This window comes from Leptinotarsa decemlineata, unplaced genomic scaffold, assembly GCF_025532065.1.
Source record: "Leptinotarsa decemlineata unplaced genomic scaffold, Ldec_3_MD MMD2_P_RNA_scaffold_12, whole genome shotgun sequence".
In the NCBI taxonomy this organism is placed as follows: Eukaryota; Metazoa; Arthropoda; class Insecta; order Coleoptera; family Chrysomelidae; genus Leptinotarsa; species Leptinotarsa decemlineata.
In genome coordinates, this window is record NW_027412526.1 from 4,309,107 (window position 1) to 4,335,655 (window position 26,549).

At 37.3% G+C, this 26,549-nt stretch overlaps 1 protein-coding gene and 1 pseudogene across 2 annotated transcripts; one reads left to right on the forward strand and one right to left on the reverse strand.

Annotated features, from left to right (window-relative positions):
* Window positions 1–7,008: 7,008 nt before the first annotated feature.
* LOC141481187 (cathepsin L-like proteinase) lies at window positions 7,009–16,294 on the forward strand (annotated as a pseudogene).
* Window positions 16,295–20,773: 4,479 nt separating this feature from the next.
* On the reverse strand, window positions 20,774–25,368 carry LOC141479899 (uncharacterized). Of its 2 annotated transcripts, none has more exons than XM_074172378.1 (6): window positions 25,242–25,368; window positions 25,063–25,189; window positions 24,859–25,004; window positions 21,202–21,304; window positions 20,997–21,144; window positions 20,774–20,925 (listed from the first exon to the last, which is right to left on the reverse strand). In XM_074172378.1, exons 1-6 carry the CDS (start codon window positions 25,285–25,287, stop codon window positions 20,917–20,919), a joined length of 579 nt encoding a protein of 192 aa, XP_074028479.1. In that variant the 5' UTR covers window positions 25,288–25,368; the 3' UTR covers window positions 20,774–20,916. The 2 variants fall into 2 exon arrangements, with proteins under 2 accessions (XP_074028479.1, XP_074028476.1); XM_074172375.1 differs by having other exon boundaries at window positions 20,774–20,896; window positions 20,949–21,144.
* Window positions 25,369–26,549: the final 1,181 nt, after the last annotated feature.

The following is a 26,549-nucleotide window of genomic DNA, read 5'->3' on the forward strand; positions in this document are numbered from 1 at the left end:
TTAGAGACAAAATTGTACATATATACATTGACATTGGTAATACAGTCAGTTTGTTATTCCCAGAATTGAATAACTAGATGATACATGCGTACACATATTTATTTCCTGTTATGATTGGTGAGAATTTTTCATATCAATAAGATCATGTATATTTTATTGTTAACATCAAAAAAACCCTTTTTTTAAACAATGAATGTACATTCTCAGATAATAAAAAATCAATCTTGATGAAACAGTACAAAAATATTCTCAGGCAATGAAAAATCAACAAATTTAAAACAACTCAACAAGTATATATCATAAAAGCTCATCCACTTCCATAAAATTTTAAAATTAAATGAGACTAGACACAATTCATAAATAAATATTTAATGAATAAATAACTTCATTTTCCTGTACTACAAAAGTATAAAGAAGTGTACCAAATTACAAAAGAGCACTAGTATGCTACAGTAAACAAAAGAATCTAAAAATCAATGATGTACACATGCCCAACACGAAGAAGTGTAAGATGAATATTGTTGACAACAGTACACCTAAATCTTTCACAAGTGTTAAACTGTAATATCATTTCCATGGCAACTAAGATTCAAATTGAAATATTAGGTCTTAGTTTTAGTTAATTTGCGTGAAAACTTGAATGTAATTCCGTTGTTTTCATTAAAAATATTTACGCTATTTGTTTTTTTTTCATCTGGCAGCACTTTATTGTTGAAATCATAAAAAAAAATTCACATGGCTATATCTGTTGATATAGGGTGTTTTTTGTAACTGTTAGCTGTGTGAGTTTTCGAATTTTTGAGTTGTCATAACTTTGTTAATAATGAATATTTTTTCATAAAATTTTGGTCACACCTGTTTAGAGGCACTCTAAATCCAGTGGCGTAGTGATTTTTTCAATGAAAAAACCGCTAATGAAAAATCCCGATTTTTGATTAAGAAAAAATATCGTAGTGTCCCCTGAAACCTAAATGAACATTTCAAATATATATATTATATTATATATATATATATATATATATATATATATATATATATATATATATATATATATATATATATATATAGTGAACGATGTAACGTTTGTTTATGTAAATTTGAAAATAAAATTGGACATTTTCCTAATTTGTGAAAGTTTTATATTTTCACCTCTCAATCAGGACACTATTTGAAATTCTAAATTTCCACTTGAGGTTGTATACAGTTATTCGTTATCAACTTATTGCCAAACATTATATTATCAATTCTTGGCCTAGATGTCACCTATCTCTACACGAATTGTTATGTGGGTACTTTGAAGTTTGCGATTGTTGAGTAAAAAAACATGTATCGTCAATGAAGGACAACTCAACAGGATTTTTATAATGATTTTAGTATTTCAAACTTGTGGTGTCTTGAAAGTATACAAGAATAATTATTGAACATTGAATCATTGAGAATGCGGTAGTGATATATTCAAAATTCATTTCGAAGGACTTTCTTGATTTCAAATTTTATAATATATTCGTCACATGATTGGGCAAGACCGTTACCAGAAGGTGCAGACAGCCTCATATTAGTTTTTCAACTAGTTTTTTGCATACTAGTCTGTGACGGAAGAAGATAAAAACGAAAAAATAGACTTCGAATTGATGTCAACTGATGTTATGTCAAATAACTGTCATTTATTTCGGTGCTATGGTAATAACCAGCATTTATCGAAAACATACCTACCAATATTTTGATATTTACAGTGAAAATTTTTTGCCAAAAAAATTATCCTATCAAATTTGTCTATTTCTAGTCATGTGTGTCGAAATAACCAATGAAACCATCATTACACTGATAACTACTCATGGATAGTTTTTCCGGGTAGTTATCACTTATGTCATGACATTGCTAAGCAACCTACACAATAAAGTTGTTTGACATTTCAGTAATCCAATTTATTTCGAAAATGTCACTTCCTCGCTTTGGTGTTCAAAATGATGCGGCAATTGACAAAATCATTGAAGAAAATACACCAAAAATACTGTCAATAGTAAAAAATACACTTGGAAAATATTTATGGAGTTTTGTGACGCCAGAAAATATGAATTGGATGGAAATCGTACTTTCGAAGAGCTTGCATTAATACTCAAGGATTGGGCGATTAATATGAAAAAAAGGATAGCACAGAGTTTAGGGAGGCTACTGTTAAAACCGTATGGAATATAACAAGCAAATTATTACAAGAAAAGTATTACAAGGAGTATAATATCATGCTAGACCCCTTTAAAAGTGTTGCATTCAAACAAACGCGGAATGCACGCGACGCAGCACGAAGAAATTTACAAACAGATCCCACTAAACGCAAAACAAGCTCAGTACCATTAACTTCAAATAAAATGAGTAAAATTATAAACTTTTGGATGAAAATACCCCTATAGGACTCCTACGCAAATTTTATCACATAGTAGCGGTGGAATTGGCTTGGAGAGGTGGTGAAGGTGCTGCTTGCTTAGTTGATTATTTTCATATCGAAAAGGACAACAATGGATCTCCAACTAATAGGATAGAATATAATCCAATTTTCAGTAAAACCTGCCAAGGGGGTTCAAAGAACTGCGCCTCTAGCAAATGGTTAGTTCAAAATAGTGATAACAATGCTTGTCCTGTCAGATTATTCATTAAATTATTATCAAAACGAGGCACAAATATCAAGATAAATAGACTATTTTTAAGGCCAAATCGTCACTGGAAGACAGGAAGCGATAACTGGTATGACAATATGCCTCTGGGTAGAAATATAATCAACGGATGGACGAAATCTTCTGCTGAAGCAATTGGCTTGGATACGAAACAGAGGAAAATAACCAATCACTCTAATAGAGCAACTGCAGTCAGTCAACTGGCTAAGAGTGGTTCAAGAACAGCAATTGTTGAAAATTACTGGGCACAATAATGGAAATTCCATAAAACCTTATTTGAATATTGATCAGGAACATCATAACCAAATAATCAATAGTATGCGTGGAAACACCTATGCAGTAACCGAGGCAAATACAGCAAGATCAACGGAATATCATTATACGAATTGTTCGTTTAATAACTGTGTTCAATAAATAATTTTGTTCGAATTGCAAAAAATTTTCTCACCGAATATCCCTCGAACATTGATAAATAACTCATAATTTTATCACAACTTCCTCAAGCACGTTATTTTAGGTAACATCCCTCCGCCTTCGGCGTCGGGATGTTACCAAATAACGTGCTTTCGAGAACTGTGATAGAATTATTCCGTTAGTTATCAATGTCCTTGGGATATTATAGCTGATAACACTGTTGTGATTCTTTCTGGCCTAGTCCGGAAAGTAGGCACTTTGTCAAAAAGAGAGAGCATCAGGGATTTGAGTAATTCGCGGATGGTTACCGACAAAGTATTTCTCCTAGAACATTATATGCGAAGAACTTCACAATCAAATAATTAGGGATGAATTGCTCGTCAATACCAACGGTCTAGATTCTTCTGGTCGCAGACTTCTCAACATGTCTTACAAGAAAGGCGTTTTTCCTTCTTCTTGGAAAATTTCTCGCGTTTAGTCTATTCCCAAAAAGGACAAGAAAAATCTTTCATATAACCATAGACCAGTCACTTTGCTATCAGTGATATCAAAAATCATGGAGAAAGTTGTAAACCATCATATCCTCAAATATTTGGAAGGCTTCAACATCTTGAGCGATCATCAATATGGCTTTCGGAAACAAAGGGCGATCTTCTATGGTATTTCATCCATATTTGGGATAACGCAATCGAGAAACATGGAGAGTCAAGAGCTGTTCCACTGTTCATACTTTTAAATATTTTGAAAATAAAATAAATACAACAATAAAAATTAATTGGCGCTCCGGGGCGACTTCATTGATTCCAGTGGCGCATTTGCTTTTTCAGCTGCAGGAAAACCCGGAAAAACCTGCAGCACCACTTGATATTTCTAAGGCCTTTGACCATGTGTGGCATGAGGGTTTGATGGCCAAACCATGATGCCATGGATTGTCGGATCATTTTTGTGTATGACTCTCCACATACCTCAAAGAACGTTCCCTGCAAGTGGACGTCGATATATATCTCTCAAATACTTTCACTATCAACGCTGGTATTCCCCAGGGATCAATATTGTCTCGAATTTTTTTTATTGTAAGTCAACGACTCATTGGAAGAAACCAAGAACCAATATGCTGACGACAGCATACTTTTTCGTCATTCTATTTGGATTCCAGGACAGCCGCTACGGAGGCACATCTTCACCAGAAGCAAGAGGTTGCATATCTTAATGAGGTGATTTCAAATTGGGGTGGGAGTCAAGAAGTTCAATTCAGTGAATATAAATGTTTCCGAATTGTATATAATAATTGTCAGGTCAGAGAATTCCGCTTTCTGCTTCGATGAGTTTGTTGGGGGGTGAAGTAGACACCAATATGACTTGGCACAATCATGTCGCTGAATTGCAAAGGCTGCTGTTCCGAACCAGAAAACTGTACACCTCAATAACTTTTGATGCTTTATAAAGCTCAGATCAGACCTTATTGGAGTATTGTTCTCATGTATGAAGCTCTGGCCGCAAATATACCCTGAAGATGCTGGGTATGCAACCTTAATAGCTTAGAACATCGAAGAGAGGTTGGAGATTTGTCTCCTTTCAATATATACTTTCGCGGGGAGTGTTCAAGTGACTTGGTACATTGCATTCCACCAAGAGCGATATATAATCAGAAATACGCGACAGACTGTGGCTGTCCACCGTTTCAAATCCACTGTGAATCGCTACTTCCGCCCAGGCACCGCTCTAAGAGCGCCTCCAGGATTTTCCTCTAGTGCTTGTGTTTTATTCTTGGAAAATACTGAATATTTACTCTCGAATCTTGATCTGTGAATCAATAATAATTTTTAGTAAGTTTTGAACATGTCAGTCTGTTTTAAAAAAAATCTGTTTGAAATCTGTTTTTCCGTTAACCAGCTGTCGCACCCGTACGAACGACAACCCTCAGAGTAGAAACTTGTGCGAGCTAAGGATTAACGAGGTCTTACCTTTTAACGTGTGATTCCTAACACGGGTTGGACGGTAGCAAGTGAAGATCGATCGTTCAGACTAGGGCTTGAACCACCGACCAACACGGCAGTCAATTCGAGTGAGTGAACAAAGCACCCACGCCGAACCGATTGGCTACCGACTGACCATCAATGTTCAACATATAATAAACAACAGAATGAACTGGAAGTGAGTGTGATTGTTTGGTGAAGTTTCATGGATTATATTCTCAAAATACACACCGAGGTGTTATTAATTGCGAAACAACAATAAATGAGGTTTATTCCATCAATTAGCTTGGTTTATATTTTTAGCATTGGTTTTATTCAACCCCACTCACTTAATGATTCCAATTAATGTTGAGAACTAGATTTTTGTGAATAAATTGAATACGATTATTTTAATGTGCATAGTTTTTTAAATTATACAAATATTATATATTTATATAGTCAACTAGCAAGTTTTCTAACCATTACCTCAGAGATGACAGTCATGAATGAGCGGACAATTTGAATAATTTGTGATGCAAAAACAAATAATATCGATTCGTTAATGTGTTGATGAATTCTGCAATTTGGTGTTACATCAGATATTCATACAAAATGAAGGGAATATCAGCTGAAAGGTGGTAGGCATTTGTGTTTTTATGCTGTAGTTACATTGCAATATGTTCCTTGTTTCAAAAGTGACTGGTAGAAAATTGTCATTTTCTTTTTCAAATTTTTTCCCTTCGGAAAAACAAATCTTAGAACCCAACCATGAAGTCTTCCTTCATTTGTTGTACAGAATTAGACAGCATGTGAATTGAGTGAAAATTTCTGAAGGTTATTTGCTTTTCTTGCACTCAAAGTCTGAGAATATGTAATCAACAATATGTATTTAATGACATTTTATGAGAACAAGGTCAATAATGATAAATTAAAAATTTTCTGTTGGTCCTCCAAAGGCTTCAATAACACTATGTAATAGTCGCTGTTGATGGTTTTTCCCTTTTCAAGATATTCGATTGATACTATACCATGCGGTTTGATTCGATTGGAAAGACCCACACCCTAAATCGGTACGACCAATAAGCTCAACATCAAGGACATCAAGGACTTGAGAGGATACAGGATGGACACATCAGAAGGGTGGCATTATATGCATCCTCCTGAATAACCACCAGTATGCTAATCAAACCGGCAAATCGACAGATTTAGCATTAAACAACCTTGTAGAGAAAAATCTCCCAATTGCGGTTGCTGCATTTCCCAATATTGAAGGAGCATTTAACAATTCACTAGGAGGATGTACAATGGGTCTAATATGGCGGCCTAAGTGCTATGAGCCTACACTCACCCTCCCTACTCTATAAATACAGATAGTCTACTCGTGTTTGTGGAGAATTCATTTTGAATCCAATTGCTTTCTTTCTTTGGAAAATTCCCATATTCTTTGTTCTTATTATTTTATTTTGAATCGTTATCATTTTCTGATTTTATTGATACAAAGCAAAAATCCAATTTTTTCAAGATGAACCAGAAACATATCATGAGTCGTTCCAATGTAACTGGTTCACAATATCAGTTTAGCTTTTGATAAAGGAAAGTTTTTTCAACCTGAAAGTCACATAAACTCCATTTTCAAAAAATTATTATTAGTTCCAAACCAACTTTGGATTTATTTGGACATGGACAAAAGGAATGTTTTCGACGTTATAGAAAAAAACGAGAAAAATTTTGAACTGGCGGGCACAATACAAATATTCATCAAAAAGAAACCAGAAAATAGAAAATATCAGAAAAGTGCAGCGACATCAACATTGGGAATTGAGATTAGGACTAAATAGATGATCCAGAAAGAAGAGAAATCTTCTTTCCAGAAATATTTTGGAAACACCAGATTGAATTGTACGATACTAAAAATGTCGACTTTTCAGTATCTAAGATAAAAAAGATGATAGGTATATGATTGATTTGTTCACGTGGAAATCAGATGTGCAAATTCCATAGATATTTTATTCAATTTAAATATTTTGAAGTAGCGCTGACGACATAAGAATAAAGGTATAAATTGTGATTTTTTGCAGGTCTAGACATATTCATTTTGTTGTTCCACTAGGGTAAGTTGACTTTATTATCGTTTCTATAATAACTTTTCTTCAGATACCTAACTTGATATTCATTTTGAAATTCTTTCGAAATAACGAATGAATTCCACGCTAGTTTTCAATTTTTGAGTCCGAATTTTGATTTATGAATGATTGAGTGATTTATGTGCTTTGAATGATGATAAATCTTATGTATTTTGAATAATCACAGGCTCATTACAAGCAAATGTTACGAAATGAGTTTTCACAAATTCCGCTGGAGATTCAAAAAAAAAGTTTTAAATGGAAACATCAATCGAGTTGATTTCCATCTATTTTTCTGGAAAACACTTCTGCTCAACTAAATGTTTTACACTTCAGGACTTCTCGAGTGATGGTTTTGTCATAATATCCCAATTGACACAAAAACGATTGAATATCAATGGAAATGTACATATTATGAACTCAAAGTCAAAATCAGGAACTATACGCCTCTTTAATTTTCGAAAAATTTTTATATCAGCTGCATTATTTGGGGATCAGCAAACCATTGAAATCTTTATAGAATGAAACTATTGAATGCATATATGAATCATTGTGGCCAGAATCAACACTGAGTTTGAATAAACCAAAAAAATCAAATTCGAACACACTATACAAACAATAAATATGCTGTTTCATTCATTCAATAAAGAATAAATTTCAAACATGAATTCTATAGAAATCAAAAATATTCTTAGTCAAAATCCTAGACAAACAAATTATTATGATTTGATGGATTTGAATCTGATTTTGGAAATTAATTGATTCATCATGATGGAATTATGATATATAATATAATTCCTGAAGAACTAAAAAATCTAAAACCGCTCTCAAATTCAAAAATCAATTGAAAGAGAAGGTATTTAATGAATAAAATTAAAAATGAAGGATCGCATATATGCCAGAACCGTCCAAATATTCATATATCGAAAAGGGGAAACTTCACAGTTGGTCGTTTGGTCATATTGATTATTTCACTGGTGTTCACATATTCAATTTTGTACAATTAACAAAAATAATAAAGTTTTCAATAGTTATGATTGTTCACTACTCATATTGATTACTCGTGTTTTCTTGTTCAATAATCAATTATTTGTTGAATTTGTATCTTTAGTTAATTCAGTTAATTCCTTCTAACACACGTTTATTGTTTCTCGGTTTAATAAAGACAATACAACATGTTGACGAATGAGATAAAGGTGATGTGTCGCATTTTTATTTGGACGAATATATAGAAGCCAACTCGATAATTTTTCCTAGAAATAGCCTTTTGAAGGAATTCGATGCAGTTTGATCTCCTCTTGAAGATGATCACTTGGTGATCGAAACAGGTGTCGAGGTGCTGAAAAAATCGACGAAACAAGAGTGGTTTCTGAAACTATAAAGTCGATATTTTTAGAGAAAATGAAGACAAAAACAAAACTAACGCTTAGTTAACGTGTCATATTCGATTTCAAATCAAACTCAGGCAAGTGTTTGTATCTTCCAAGTTTGGATCTTGAAGAATCACAGTGTTCCTCCTGAAAATCATTCTCTTGCATGTACTGTCGTGATCATCTAGAAAAAAATGAAAAGAGATAAACTAGTCATGACATGAGTTTTGTCGATACAAATTTGTCTAAGAGAATTCTTTCTGGGTAATGAAACCAGTTTCGACACTTCTTGATTATCATCAGTATTTTTGTTAGTATGATATTGTGAAAATGAAATGAGTTTTTCCTGAATTTCCCCTATTAACAACGTTTTATTTTTCAGAAAAATCAAAATGAAACTCCTTGCTGTTTTCGCAACCGTTTTGTTAGCAGTCAATGCTCTCACCGACAAAGACCAATGGGTGGCTTTCAAGGTAATGAAAGAAAGATTCAGTTCGAAAATTAGTTTTTGAGAAGAGGTTTTGACTTTCTACTCCTCCATCTCCATACAAAAAAAGCAAGTGTGCTTTAGACCACACAACTGAAATGAAACCCACCATTGTCTTAGCTCATGGCTTTTCTCTTGATAATGTTCAAAGTTTAGATTCAGAAAATAATAGTCAAAAAAGAACTTTCTTAGAAATGTGTCATATATTCAAAAATTCAAATGGTAATATCTCCAGGTCAGACATCGAAAGTCTAAGCCTGGTTTAGACTCATCTCCGTTGTTTAAATGAATATAATAAATTTCATAACAATTGATAATTCCGTAAAGAAAACTCTTTACCTTCACACTCTGTTATAGATCATTTTATAGTTCTGTGAGATCTCATTGACACCCCTGGAATGGTCAGAACAAGAAACTTTCTGTCAAACTTAATGTGTTATGTCAATCATGTTCGACAACCTGATACTCAATCACATATTATTTGTGCAATCACCTCATTTCATCATGAAAATAATACGTGATGTTATATCTTTCCAATTTTAATCTTTACATACAAATATGAGGATCATCTCTGTTAATTTTTTGCCAAATTCATTTTAACCTCACTTCCGTAAGTATGAACACGTTGTCCATAACTTTGTTTATTCAAGAATTATTGTACAGTTCCTGAGGAAGAGACAATGAACGCATCGAAAGCTTGATCAGAAAAAAGTGTTTTACAGTGTTTCTGCCTCTGACTGCTACACCCTATTTCACTTCCTGCGTTATTTCTTAACTCAGCCAGTCGAGCTGATGTAGAAAGTTTGCCAAGAGTCTTCCATCTCTGGACGCGAAATTAACATTGAAATCTTTTGCTAAAATCACTGACAACGAATGCTCGTTTTCCCTGATTCTTCAGAGTCTATCCGATCGTAAATATGAGCTCGCAACTCATTCTCTCTCTCTTGCCCCTACAGTAACTGTTTCTTTTTATCTTCACCAACCTCCCTCTACTCTTTCGTTCGTTCCTCTCGACCACACTTTTGTAACGATTTCGTTACGCACTCACCAGCTTACTCCCCAAGTCAAGCGAGCATAGAGAAGTTGCACCTCATAAATGTGGGAACCTTGCAAAGAAAGGAAGGAATGAATCAATTGAAAAAAAGACTTTATTCAATGAAGTGTCAACTACATATATGCTTATATGAAAGGAGGGAAATTCACGGAACAGCACTTCAGAAAAGGAGGGGGAAAGGGCCTCATCAGCGCGCTATAGGCAAGGACGATGATGGGCAACACTTGGTTGTCGAAAATAGGAAACAACACGAACGAACCTAGCCTATAAGAGCCTACCGCACATTTGTGGTTCCACTTAGGAGACCTAAACCCAATATTTCCTCTTAGGCGGCTGTTAACATCAATGTTTGTCGCCTTCAAAATATTTTCTTTGAGATATAGTACCCTTGTGACAATGCTTGTTGCAATTTTCGAAACACTTCTGGAAAAACTTTGGAAAAACCTTTAGATCTATCAGCAATGCGCTTTCAATGTTATCTTCGCTAATGAAACGGTGGTTCTTGGTAGGCTCTCTTGGGAATAGAGGAAAGGAAAGAGAGCCATGTCTGGCCAATTATCAGACACCTCCGTGATTGTGATCCGGTGAACTTTCATAACCATTTCTTTAACTTTTTCTGCATGTTCATCGGTTGTTGATGTGATAGGACGTCCGAGGCGCCCGTCATCTTCACCGTCGTTACGACCATCTTGGACACGTTTATAATACTCCTCAATTCTTGTTTCACTCATAGCAGACTTATCATATGTTAACATAACATATGACAACGTGTTACTTCAGAGCTAGTTTTAGAGTGCCACCAAGATTTAGCCAAAGCCTCGGTAGATAATAACATTATCCTAGGGTGGGTGGGTGGTCACGACAGGAGTAAATAATTCGCATTGGCGCCTTTTTACCAGGGAACCGGCTGGACTAAGAATTTTAGGACTCAGTGACACCTACGGCCTGAGGACTTCGACAATTGAGGAACTAGCCAAACGGCACACCCATGCTCAATCCCTGAAGAGATGGGATCTTGCCAGGATCACCCTGGGCGAACCTGGGAAGCTGGCGCCAAAAAAATATCTAGCGATGTCCAGGAAAAATCTACGCTTGACAGTAGGATTTCTGACTGGCTACTGTCAACTAAGGAAACACCTGCATAATATGGGGCTAGTGAACACACCTCTATGCAGGATGTGTGAACAGGAAGATGAAACTGTCAGGCATGTCCTATGCGGGTGTCCGGAGTTATCGTCAATAAGAGAGTGTGTATTCGGCGAGTCTTGGCCTACACCTGCCGATATGAAGGAGCTGTCTCTCAGTGATCTATATACCTTCCTGGAAAGAACAGATGGGCGATGACCTAGAAGGACAACTCTTCGAGAGGAGATACATTGAGAAACATGTAGCCTAAGTGTTGTGGGCCTACACTTACCCCCTCCCCCTACTCTATAGATACAGATACAGATATGTTAACATTTCACAGACAATCTGTTACATTTTGATACATCAGAAATGTAAGGGTCAACTGTTTTTTCAATAATACATTTTTTTCCATTCATCTTTTCTTCTGGAAAGCAATCTTTGAAAAATCGAACGTTGCGATATTTTAATTCACACTGTTTTGTAGCAAACCCATGGAAAAACCTACAAGAGCTTGCTTGAAGAGAGAACTAGATTCGGAATATTCCAGTCCAACCTGAGAAAGATCGAGGAACACAATGCCAAGTATGATAAGGGAGAAGAGAGTTATTTCTTGGTGTCACCCCATTTGCTGACTTGACCCACGATGAATTCAAGGATAAGCTCAGACGGCAGATCAAGACCAAACCCAACGTGGAAGCCACACTAGCTGTATTTCCCGAAGGTCTAGAGGTTCCAGACTCTATCGATTGGACTCAAAAAGGAGCTGTCCTCGATGTTAAATATCAAGGAGGTTGTGGTTCGTGTTGGGCTTTCAGTGCGGTGAGTTGTTTTCTATCTTGAAGAGTTGTAGGTAGGTTCAAGAATATAAACGACTTGAAATGGAAACTTATTCAGTACTAAATCATAATTGATAGTAATAATAGTGTAGAACTACAGGAACGTGGTTGTTTTCAATATCTTCCATTCTCTGTTGATTGAATTTTGTTGACAGAATGATTTGTATAGAAATGTAGGCTTTTACAGCTAGCGTCAATGTTTAGGTTGGATTCCGAGTTTTGCCGTGGTTTTCTTTGGTTAAAATCCCCAAAACATGGAAGAAACTCTGCAAATCAGAAATATTACCAGTAAGGTTCTAATTCACAAAGAGTATGTACAACTGAGACCGATATGAAGTACCATAGGATCAGCAAGCATTTGTTGGATATGCTGCAGATACATGTTGGGAGGCCGAAGACATACGTTCGAGACTGACCTATTTCGACATTTACGATAACTAACGTCCATTGGAATGAAACCTTTCATGAACAAACAAGTTGATGGAGTCGCCATGGACGGCTTGCTTAGCCGTGTAGTGGCGAAATTTAATTTGTAAAAATATGAAGAGAAATATATGCTCACTTTAGAAAAACTATCAAAGCACTGATTGAGATTTGTAGATGACACGTTTGTTGTTCGGAGCCATAGAAAGTTCCCATCCAACAATTTCGTTCACCACGGAATCAGAAGGGAACCTACAAATCCCTTTCCTTGATGTTTTAGTCATCAAGGAAGGTAGTCAACTGGGTCATAAGATGTAGAGGAAGAAAACGTACACAGATCGATATCTACATAATGGATCCAATCATACTCTAAAACAGGAACGTACCGTCATCAACACCATAGTGAATAGAACCTTGAGAATATATGAAGAAAAGTACGTCGACGACGAGATAAAACAACTAACAACTGTGATGTGATGGAATTGGCCGATACCTACTTGTTGAAAATCCACAACAAAACAGTTTCACAGAAACGCAATACGGGTTTCGCCATACAATGGCTTCTTCGGGCGGCCAAAAAAAGACCACGACGAAACACGGACACCAACCAAAACAGAATGATTCGTATTTTACCCAGATTAGATTGCTATATAAAAGTAATTGAAACAGAAGGAGTCACAAAATATGCAAACGTATCATGAAGTTTCAAACTCGTCGTATATAATTTCTGGCAGTTGCTTTCACAACAGTTTTCTGGAATTTCCAATGGAGTTTCGCTAAAGTAGAAGTTTCTGACATTACTCTAGTAGGCTTCTGTGAACGTTTTGATCTATAGAGGGCCATTGCCACTGAAAATTCACTATCAGGTGTGACTACGATCTCTTTGGAGAAAAGTTCTAACTAGTTGGATTATCCCTCTACAATAATTCTAATCGTTTTACTACCTACTTTATATAGATTTTCTAACGTTAATGTCCTCTTTTCAGACTGGAGCTTTGGAAGGACAAAATGCCATTGTCAATAATGTGAAGATTCCTTTGAGTGAACAGCAGCTATTGGACTGTTCCAAACCTTACGGTAATGATGATTGCGAACATGGAGGCCTGATGAGCTTCGCTTTTGATTATGTCCTAGACAAAGGAATCGAAGCAGATAGTTCTTACCCGTACAAGGGAATAGATACTCCGTGCCAATACGACGCTAAAAAAACGGTTTTGAAAATCAAGGGTTACAAAAATGGTCAGCATCTCAGAAGAAGAACTGAAGAAAGCTGTTGGTGAGTAGAATTCAGTTGGTGATCTATGATTCAGATCAGGAACCATGATAAATGGATAGAAACTTTCATTGATTATTCTGCTGCTTAGGATTCATTTGACTTGTTGTAGGTCAACACGTGTTATCTTTCATTTCACATGAATCATAACGAGCTTTCGGATACATCGTGGCAATGATTTTCGTTGAGAATTTTTTTAATGATTCCAGCAGGTTCATCAATGTTTTCCAGTGTGTGTTTCCTGCTTGGTCTACCAGTATTCTGTATGTTCTTCTTCGACCAATTTCTGTATTGTTTTCTGTACCAACGACCTAGGTTTTCCCCTCAGTCCATTATTGTTATTCATGCCTGGCTCACTCCTCAAATATTTATTTCATATGAAATTCTGCCATTCAAAATACTCTGAGACACCATTGAACTGGCCCCCTCCCTAATGGTGATATACCAAATTTCATCGAAAAATATTAGGATTATTCGCAGACCAGTGACTTGGGACGAGACTACCCCATTTGCACGAACATAGCTCCATCAATAAACAAAATTGTTTGGAAGCAGTTTATATCATTCAAATATTATCCTTAAGCCCACAAATAGAATTTCAACCTTTTCTCTTCATCTCCCGTTCCAGAGTGTGTAAAATTTTTGATTTGAATGGTTGAATTTTATTTTCACAAGGCGCTTCCTAATATCCTCTTTATAGAAATATTTGAGTTCAAACTAGCCATTAGCAAGCTTGAGTGAGGATTATCACGTAAATTATGCAATATTCGCACAACATTTCTATCCTCACGATGTGACTTGTTTTCTGTTTTTGAGCATATGCCTCGATAGATAACTTGTTTCGTTAAAAACAGAATTTATATGGTTCACCGTACTTCTGCTCATTGGAAGTCTATTACAAAATGTTCTGTCTGCTTCTCTTGCCGCAAGGGCATTATCTCCAACAAGGCGTACAAGTTCAATTTTATCTCGCTTAGGAAGATAATATTTGGTCCCAAAGTAGTTTTTTGAACTCTACATTTCGAAATAAAGTTCTTCGAAATGAAGAAGAGATGCGAATTTTAGGGAGGTGTATCGCTTTCAAGTGTATATAAAAACCTGACATCCAGTAAAATATTATTTATAGGCGTTCACCAGAACCCTGAGTATGGCCTGGCTATCTATAACAATATCCATATAAAATATTCCTGTTTTCTTTGCATAATTTTTGCCAGTCTTACATAACATGTGAGCTTTCATGGTTCGTGATTTCAACTACCAACTTGGTGTCAAAAATTAGGATTTAAGGCCCATATTACGTAAGGATATTTGATATTCGTTCTTCCACACTCTGAAGTCACTTTCTCCTAACCTCACTTTCAGGAATCCTGGTTTCCAAACGAACAAAGTCCTGTCGTCAGCAAACAGGACACTATGACATGGTTTCATATATTTAAAAAACAGTAACACGCGTTTCGCTAGACAATAGATTCTTCAGACGTGTCTTTACTATGGTTCGATTCCATCATACATGATTTAATATAGTTAGAGATCATTGATGAATATTACAAATGGAAGCGGACCTAGAACAGAGCCCTGAGGTATACCATCGTTCATTAAAGTCAACGAATATTTGTTGTCACTGAAAACTTTCCTCAGATTGAGATGAGCACTCTGTCCAGCCTCGGGATTGGTTTTTGTTGTTCTGTTTTTGTGTTTGTTTCATTCATGTGTGTTCCCACGAGTGTTAAGGGAAGAGTTGGTCACCTCTGGCAGAGCCAGAGTTTTGGGGAGTTTTAGTTCCCCTCACCCTACTTATTTCTGCCACTGACCAGGAGTTCGGCGACCCCATCCATAAGACCACATTGTCTTCCCGGACTGGGCCTCCAGTCCCCTGGCCGTTCCCCTATCAGCCATCTGAGGACGCGCCCAGCTAGATTTAAGCTGGGATATTATATGAGTGTAACACATACTTGATGAGTTTTATTGATGAGTATTTCTGAATTTTTTCGAGAGATTTCTCAATCAAATGGAGATTTTTTGTATCGATTTCTTCAAACTGATTTCCTAGTAGTTCTGAAGGCATTTCCAGTTTGTTGTTTAGTGAATGAGATCTTCATCACAGTAGGAAAAATTTTTGAGTGAATGAGGAAGAATGTCAGTTGTACGTAGATACGGTAACTCTGCCTGCTATTGTCCTGTGATTCATCGATCAATATTGAGATCTTTCTCTCTCTGCAGTGATAAATCTTCTGCTTTCAGGAACCGTTGGTCCCGTATCAGTTGCCATCGATGCTGACCCAATTCAACTATATTTCGGAGGAATTCTGGATGGATTATTCTGCACACATGATCTGAACCATGGAGTGCTGGCTGTCGGGTATGGGGAGGAAGACCATTTGTTCGCAAGAAAAAGTTCTGGAAGGTGAAAAACTCTGGGGAAAAGACTGGGGAAGCAAGGATACTTCAGGATCAAGCGAGATGCCAATAACTTATGCGGTATCGCTGATAAAGCTTCTTACCCAATTCTATAAACAAGTTTCAAAATAAGCTTATTTCCGAAATAAATATTATGATCAATTATCAGGCAGTTTTTTTATAAACCATAAATGACTGTACGTTACTTGCTTTGGAAATTGGTATAGATAATTCTGATACAGAAATCAAAGGAGTCCACTATTTTTCTCAAGATCACAAATTCAACTGCTACTTGAAGACATTTTGGGATTTATATGCATACGAACCCATTAAACATACCGAACAGATTTCAAATCAACTTATTCAGAATGACCTGGCGGCTTTACTTAAAAGTTATATACTGACCTGGTGGCTTTACTCAAGTTATATACTACATGGACTTAGAAGTCTTGGGCTAGCGCTGGCCTTATGGCATTCACAGCTTTTGCATTTAGTACTAATCTTCGAAAGAAAGCGAGCATTTACCTACGAAAAAGCCTGGGACTTGGGTATATATCAAGCCAACCTCAGAGAGTTCAAAAAAAGTCTGTAGAAGAAAGCAAAGAGAAGCCTGTAGAGCCTATTGTGAGTCAGTCGAAGACTTCTCACTAGCTTCTAGGCTACAGAAGGCACTCTCAAATGACCACCATAAGAGTATCTGCATCCTGACGAGGGGAAATGGCTAATAAGCCGCCAACCTCCAGGAGAGTGCTGAGATTCTTATGGAAACTCACTTCCCAGGTTCTGTCTTTCCTGGAACGACGAACTGGACAGATGTACCAACAACACCCTCACAATACGACTGGCAATCTGCTCGTGCAGTAATTGATGAGGACAAAATAAGATGGTTTATATCGGGCTTTTCCCCCTTCAAGTCACCAGGACCTGACGGTATAAGACCAGCCCTACTTCAGTGGGGACTAGACACTCTTATGCCGCACCTGGTTGGAATATTCAGAGCCTCTCTAGCTCTGAGGAATATTCCCAGTAAGTGGAGAGAAGTAAGAGTAGTATTCATACCCAAACCAGGTAGGATGGACCTACCTACCTACCAAAAGCATTTCGACCAATTAGTCTCACATCGTTTTTCTCAAAAACCATTGAAAGTCTATGTGAGAGGTACATAAGAGATGAAGTACTAGTTCACAACCCACTTCATCCAAATCAGCATGCATATACTCCGGAAGGTCTACTGATTCGGTCCTTCAACATGTGGTTGGCAGAATCGAGAGATCATTGGACAACAAAGAATCCACCCTGGGTATATTCATAGATATCGAGGGAGTGTTTGATGAAACAACCTTCCCAACAATCACCCAGCACCACTGGTAGTGAGAGAATGGATACTAAAGATGCTATCTAGTAGAGCAATAAGTATTAATGTAGAACATAGTTCTGGATACCCTGATTAATCACCTCAATGAAAATGGATTCTACACAATTGCATACGCAGATGACATAGTTATCTTGCAAACCGGCAAATTTGTGAATACACTGTGCGATAGAGCGCAGGATTGGCTCAAATTAATAGAAACATGGTGTGAGGAACACTCACTGTCAATCAATCCCAAGAAGACTGGGATGGTCTTTTTCACCAGGAAAAGAAGTTTAACGGGCTTAAAACCTCCTGAAATCTCCAAAAGCAATCTAAACTTCTCTGAAGATGTGAAATACCTTGGTATCCTCTACAAGAAGCTAACATGGAACTCTCATCTACAGAGTAGAGCAAAAAGAGCATACGTCGGAGGACAGTGGGACGCGCATGGAGTCTTTCACCCTGTGTGGTCACCTGGATCTACACTGCAATAATAAGACCTATGTTAACGTATGGAGCCATTGCATGGATGGGGACCGAAAGCTCTACAAGCAACGGCCATCCAAAAATTATCAAATACAGCGAATGGCTTGTTTAAACATCACAGGAGCCATGAGAACAACACCAACCGCGGCAATGGAATTATTCACGGGCCTGACCCCTCTTGATCTGTACGTGAAGGAGGTTGCCTTGATGGCCATGGTACGATTGCCCACGTTTGCTGTAAACCTCGAAGTTCGAACGGGTTAATTGAGGCTGGGCCTGTGGCGGGAAGCGTTTACTGCGCAACCTCTGCTGCAGGCAACAAGCGATGAAATTGAACCCAGGTTTGTGTTCAATAAACCCTACAAAATAGAAATAAAGCGGAACATAGAGTCAGATGATATAAATGGAATACGGATTTACACAGACGGCTCAAAAACCAAAGAAGACGCAGGGTGTGGAGTGTATTCCAGATCACTAAGCCTAAGGATTAAGTGGGGAATGGGAGGAAATACCAGCGTGGTCCAAACAGAACTGGCTGGTATCTCAATCGCCACAAAAGAAATAACCAAGAAAGGAATTTCTGGCAAAAACATAATAATCCGCACTGACAGCAGATAATCCCTATTTGCCTTGAACATACAACGTATAACCTCAGGGCTAGTACATTATCACATTATAATTATCCATAATAACATTATCCTGAGGTGGGTTGGAGGGCACGCATTGCCGACTCTTTAGCCAAAGAAGCGGCTGGACAAAGAATTTTAGGACCCAGTGGCATCTACCTGAAGACTTCGACAATTGCGGAACTAGTTAAATTTTACACCCATGCTCAATCCTCAAAGAGATGGATGGAATCAAAGGATGTAATATTGCCAGAATCACCTTGGGCGACCCTAGAAAGCTGGCGCCGAAGAAATATCTGGCGATGACCAGGAAAAATATACGCCTAATAGTAGGATTTCTGACTGGCCACTGTCAACTAAGGAAACACCTCCATAATATGGGGCTAGTGGACACACCTCTATGCAGGATGTGTGAACAGGAAGATGAGACTGTCAGGCATGTCCTGTGCGAGTGCCCGAAGTTATCATCAATAAGAGAGTGTGTGTTCGACGAGTCTTTGCCTACACCTGCCGATATAAAGGAGATGTCTCCCAGTGACCTGTCTACCTTCCTAGAAAGGACAGGATGGACGATGACCTAGAAGGAGGATGTATTTTCAGGAATAATTTTTTTCAGGATGCGGTTTTGCTGACAGAGCTTCTCTCCCACTTCTTTAACGAGTTTCCAAAATGAAATCAGCTCAGGTTCGGTTAGGTCCAAAGTAAGTGGGTCTATTCGATCCTCTACCGCAACCCGCAAGGGTTATTGTGGCACACACCTATTCACACTCGACCAAATAAACCCAGATTCCTGACGAAGCCGATTATTTTGTATGGTGAATGGTCTTTTAGGTCAGACGGTAACAGTGAGATTCTGCCAAGTTTCGAAGGGTGAATAAATGTCTTGGAGTGAGACAATTCTGGAAGATTCTGCCGGAAGTTCATGAATCTTCTTGTAATCCGAGTGTTAAATGGCCATCCAGGCCACTATGGCCAGAAATCCAGATCAGAGACAATCTGTTGAGTCTTCCTATCGAGGAAAGTTGTTTTTGGCAATTTGCTACCAATTTGGACGTGGCTCGGTAGGACTTGGAAGCTTCCAACGCCGCTTGACTGTTCGAGAATATTTTTATTGACTTGTTCATGAGGTTAGATCCTTCCAATCTCTCCTCACACAATTCAATAACGTAAATTTCCACTTGAAATACAGTCGCATAGGTTCCTAGGCAGGTTGATATCTCTGTCCTAGGTCTGCGACTGAAAGCACTTGTACCAGAATCTAGAGGTATTTTTGATACATCTGTGAACCAACAACTATCTGCTCCTGATATTTCCTTCTCTCGGAGAAGGAAATTCAATTCAATAATCAAACTGAAACGGCAGAAAGACCGTACTGTATGTGCTGCAGTGAGCGGATACCATCGTTTCAATGCGTCGGGATGTCCTGAAAATATTTCCTTAGATTTTTTTCGAGTACGGTGAAAGGTGCGAATCATTTTGACAGGATAATATGAGCCTAGTGGGGATATCGCTGCAGTAAACAATGTCCCAATTTCTTTAAAAATCCACTATGTACGATCCATCCGTACTGTCCCGACCTAGTGTGAGCCATAAGCTATACTATGAATGATGAAATTCCAAGTTTCAATGTTTATATTTGGATATGTATTCCACTACGAAATGACAGTAAATATGTAACAACATTCAGGATGGTTTTGCACCAACACTATAAATCAATGAACATCCATTCTCAATGATTTCGGTCATCAAAGTGAAACGTCAGAACGACCGTACTGTACTGTACTGTACTGTACTGCAGACAGAAGATGTTATCGGTACAGTACGTCGGGATGCCTAAAGTTATTTTTCTCGATTTTTTCGAGTACGGTGGAGATTGCAAATCATCTTGCCAGGACATCACTGCAAGAGCATAACTGGAGTAAGCAATGCCTCATTTTGTTCAAAAATCTCATGTGTACGGTTCGTCCGTACTGTCCCGACCTAGTGTGTGCTATAAGTTATACTCTGAAAAATCCATTTTCAATATTCAACAATTATGTTTGAATTTGTCTTCCATTGTAAAATTGTGACATTGTTCTAATGCCATGAAGCAATTGTTTTAGCAAAGATTTTCGCATCGTGAAGCATGAAAACATTTGAGTAAATATATGAAATGATAAGGTATCAATAATTGAAATGAACATTTGACGATAAATTTATTTGATCGTTAATATACAATTACTTAAGAATATAGCAGTGTACAATGTAAGAAATATGTAATAGTACTATCGTGATTGTCTTCCATGTGTTCAAACATTCTTTCTGAAAATTGCGACTTTCAATCAGACGTTCTGTAAAAATATAAGGAATTTACCTCTGCACTATTTCTTCTTATATATTTTTCAGGCATAGCATCTCTTACCACAGGCAAAGATTTAATTCCCGTACATTTTGCATTTATGATACTATTAATGACATCCTCTATCAGTTCTGTAATGGCTTTTGCAGCCTCCTTTCCGCAAACTTTCGCAGCTTTTATGTAATAACAGTCAACTATACTTTTGTACGTTCTGAAATTGTTGGGAATATTGAGATATTTCTAGTACTCGATGAAATTGAATACAAACCTGCAGACTCTCTCATCCTGTTCTTCATTCCAGTCAGCTGGACCATTACAGCTTTCAAAATCGTTCTTCAACTCTGCCAAGCATGGATGGAATATACTGAATCCTTGGGAAAAATTATACTTATCAATCACAAAGTTGTTTTTATTCGAGTAACACTATATTGTGACTTGACTATCACTAAGATTATTGATATATACAGGCTTATTAACGGTGGATGGCAAATTAGACGTTTCTAGAGAACCAGACACCGGATAACTTTGGAAGTTCAATGGACAGCATAATCCGACATTCTCTACTACATATTTCAGACGATGTGATATTGCAACTTCCATAGGTAAGTAGTAGCAACTTTAATTCTTCAAACAGAACACCCTTTATATAATATTATTTTTGGAATCTACAACAATTATCCGACAACTTTCCCTACGCCTATATATACCGTTTTCAGAATATGAATTATTCGGTAGGATGAATTGAAAGGAGAAGTAGTCCCACTATGGATCCCTGAGGAAATCCCTATTTCATTGTTATTGAGGTGTTCCTCAGGGATCCATACTGGGGCCACTTTTCTTTTTAATTTATGCTAACGATCTAATAAAGTATCTTCATGACCTTACGATGGTACATATAGTTGCAGACGACACTGAATTGGTTGTTGGTATTGGTTAAATCATGGCAAAGTTGTGTATTTTAGAGACCTATTCAATGATGTGAAGAAATCGAATATAACTCTTTTGGTTCTGGAGATATAGGGGACAACCTATATCTTCTTTATTAGCAGACATATTTTAAATAATAATAATAGGTCTTTATTCCCATAATGGTACAATAAATAAACGGGAAAGGCTGAAGATTAGTTGGTTGCACCAAAAAATGCAACCTCTGTTTCTCATCTTAGGAAAAAAAAGAACTATATATACATGTATACACAATACATATACACATATATGTACCCATATACACACATACACATATGTAATGCAAAAAAACGAAAAAAAAATTGGCAAAAAAAATAACAGAGAAAAATATTCAAAACTATTTACAAATTGTTGAGTGAAAGTACTAAATATATAATTGACACAATAGTATATTAGACATAATTATAAACGGTTAGAAGAAAGGAGGTAGTAATGTTACGAACCACCATTCTTATTGATAATGGGTGTACATTAGATTTCGTTCAAATATTTCCGTTTCAATGCACTTTTGAATTTTTTCAAAGACATCAGTTTAAATTCATCAGAGATTGAATTGTACACTCGTGCGATCTGGTATAAAAAAGATTTTTTGAATAATTCTGTACGGTGTATGGGGGGTGTTAGTCTTCCCCTGTAACGAATGTTGATATTGTGGACATCTGAACGGTATGACAATTTCTTGTATAAATATTTGGGAGCTTTTAAGTGATAATTTTATGATATAGACGAGCAACATGTAATGATTGCCGTTTTAACCATATTGAGCCAGTTGGTATCTTTGAGTTTATGAGATATATGTTGGCCACGTTTGATGCCGTGTATTAGACGTAGACAATTGTTTTGAACAATCTGAATTCCACATTTTGCTATCCACACTTGATGTGGGCTCTCAGAATATATCCATGAATTTTTCATACAAGGTGTCATCTGACTTGGCCACCCCCATCTATGAATTTTTAAATAAGGACCTGTATTTTTTGTTGTATTTTTTGGATCGTAGACGTTCACTCCATACTGAGAAATCAAATTCAATTTCATATTTCGGGATTTTTCAGTAATATTCGATTATAATTGTGTGAATTATTCCCTTTTAAATTACGGCCCTGGAAATTGGTTGACTGAATGAATAAAAACACAATAGCAACAGAAACGAATTTGAATAGCCCTGTATATAACGATCTGGAGGTCACATTTTGCTCAACAATAAAAATGCTGGGCTCACCTTAAATCACAAACTTACATGGAATCCACATATTGACCTTCTTTGCAGTAAATTGAAAAAAAATAGTTACGCACTAAGATTCATGCGAAATCACTGAAGCAAGGAAGTTTTGCTAAGTCTAGACTATGCGACCATCAATTCTCATATTCAAAACTGGGAGACACCCAAGTGAACTTGCCAAGTTTTTATGTCAGTGGTAGTTTGACCAATCAACCGACAACTGCAGTAGCAGTTGGTAGCAGTGGGAAGCTAACCTGGCTTCCCACTGCTTTGGCTAAATCTTGGTCGCACTCTAGTACTCGCCCGGAGGTAACACATTGTCTGTTCAAGGCTAATAGGGCTTGTTTGCTATCAGTGCAGATGGTTATGTTTCTGCCAGAAATTCCTTTCCTGGTAATTTCTCTTGTGGCGATTAAGATACCAGCCAGTTTTGTTTGAACCACGTTGGTTTTCTTTTTCATTCACCACTTAATCTTTATACTTAGTGATCTGGAGTAAACTCCACATCTTGACTCTGTGTTCTGTTTTATTTGTATTTTGTAGGGTTTATTAAATACAAACCTGGGTTCATTTGCATCATTGGCTGCCTGCAGCAGAGGTTACACAGTAAGCGCTTCTCGCCATACGTTCAGCCTCAATTGACCATTGCTACTTTTTGAGGTTTACAGTAGCCGTGTGCAATCGTAACATGGCCATTAACGGAACCTCCTTAATGTACAGGTCCAGAGGGGTCAGACCAGTAATCAATTCCATTGCCGCGGTTGGTGTTGCTCTCATGGCTCCTGTGAGTGGATGGCCATTGCTTGTAGAACTTTCGGTCCCTATGCAATGACTCCATACGTTAACATAGGTCTCAGTGTAGATCCAGGTGACCACACGGGGTGATAGATCCCATGTGCGTCCCACTGTCCATATAAGCCATATATGCTCTTTTTGCTCTACTCTGTACGTGAGAGTTCCATGTTAGCTTCCTGTCGAGGGTAGTAGTAAGGTATTTTACCTCTCCAAAGAGGTTTAGTTTGCTTTTGAAGATCTCGGTAGATTTTAAGCCCGATAAACCATTTCAGTCTTCTTGGGATTGATCGACAGTGAGTGTTCCTCACACCATATTTGAGTCCATACTGCGCTGTATCGCACAGTGTGTTCACAAATTTGCCGGTGTGCAAGATCATTATGTCATCTGCATATGCAATTATGTAGAATCCATTACTGTTGAGTTGATCAATCAGGGTATCCAGAACTGCATTCCAAAGAAGGGGTGATAAGACCCCTCCCTCTACATCCCCTCATGACCATTCCACCCACTGTGATGTCTTCTATATTGATACTTATTGTTCTACTGAAGAGCATCTTGAGTATTCATTCTCCTACTACCAGGGGTACATTCCTGGAGTTTACTTGCTGGGCAATTGTTGGAAAGGTTGTTTTATCATACGCTTCCTCGATATCTATGAATATACCCAGGGTAGATTCTTTGTTGTCCAATGAACTTTCAATTTCGTCAACCACATGGTGAAGGGCTGAATCAGAATCTGACTGAAGGGGTTTTGCTGAAACTGAGGCCTCTTTTGAGGCGAAAGATAAATCTTTCTACTGGAGTGGTATTGAAATGTTAGAGTGGCACTAAAATCATTGCGTGGCTCTTGATGAAGATGATTTTGATGAATGAAGCCATTGTGAACAAAAAAACGCGTTTTTTTCCTCAGGCTCGGGATTCATCAGCCCATGTATACTCACTTTTGTAAAAATCTGTGTCCGTGCAGCAAAGCTTGTCGTTCAAAACTTTGACGCCTCTAATGAGCGATATATAAAGATCTTTTTCGTCTGGGTTTCTGCACGACTTCAGGTATTGGTCCATTGGCTTCAGATTTTCCTCAAGTTTCCTGAAACATAAGATTCATCCTGACTTTCCTTTTCACTATGTAACAATTCCAACTGAACTTGCACAAAAGATCGATGTCATCAATTGACAAACTGAAGATGCTTTCCGGACTGAGTACCTCGAGATTTGCCAGATATGAAACTAACTTATCTTCATCGCAACCAGCACATTCTTCAGCCGTTCCACCTGTGGAGAATTCAGTTGAATAAATCTGTAGAATAGATATTTCTTTCCCAACTGTTGTCGACTAGAATCATGGAAATGTAAAAAAGAAATTTCCACATGCAGAAGGAGGTTCTATAAAAATGTAGAAAAATTTTTCAGTGTGTTTTGACACTGGCAAGTTGTCATTGTCAAAAAAAGCCAGTGACTATACCGGATGAATGACAAAGGAATGTTCACAAAACACAAGCACTGCAATAAAATCCTTGAGGCGCTCTAAGAGCGGTGTCTGTGCGAAAGTTGCGATTCACATTGAATCGCTGGAAATGAAATCCATTTTCGAAAACGGTCACAAGAAGTTTATTCCACATGAACGCAGTCGTCCAAATGAAAGAGTTCTTAAACAGTGAAGTTCGAGGTGTACTGAGTTGAACCTCAAAATGATGAGCAGCCACAGTCCGTCGTGTATTTCTGATATGGACCGCTCTTGATGGAATCAAATGTGCCAAGTCACTTGACCCGCTCCCGTGGAGATATATACAGTGTGACCCATTTTTAATGGAAACACCCCCCTAAAATTTGAAGTTGTGAATCGATTTCAATATTTTTTTTGCAAAATGTCAAGTACTAAAAGGTCTACCTTGGGACAAAATTTGAAATGTTTATTAAAGTTTCAGGGCATACTACAATATTTTTCCTTAGCCGAAAATCGGGATTTTTTGTTAGCGATATTTTTATTGGAAAAATCACTACGCCACTGGATCCAGAGTGCCACAATATATCATTTGTTTTATGATTTCAACAATAAAGTGCCGCCAGATGGAAATAAAAACAAATAGCGTAAATATTTTTATTGAAAATAACGGAATTACATTCACACAATTCAACTAACAATGAAGCAAAAAATTTTAATGTACGTAACTAATACCACCACGTATTTCGATACATGTGTCGTAGCGCTTACGAATGTTTCTGATTACGTTCCTTAGTTCTTGAGGTCTAATATCTGCACATACCTGTCGAATTCTTGTACAAAGTTAATTTCTATCGCTTGAGCGGTTTTCGTAAACCTTTTGTGTGAGAATTCCCCAGAGAAAAAAGTCCAGAACTGTAAGGTCTGGAGATCTGGGTGGCCACTCTATAAACGACGGACTACCACGGCCTATACATAGGTTTGGAAAATGTTCGTTAAGCCATTGCCTCACAGCTCTGGCATAATAAATTGAACACCCATCTAACTGGGCAATTAAATTTGATCGTTCTTCGATTGGCAGCTCGTGAATAGCATCCCAAAACTCTGTGTTTGAAAATTCTAGAAACCTCTGCGCATTAATGTTTTCCTCAAAAAAAAGGACCAATAATTCATTCGTTCAATATCCCACAC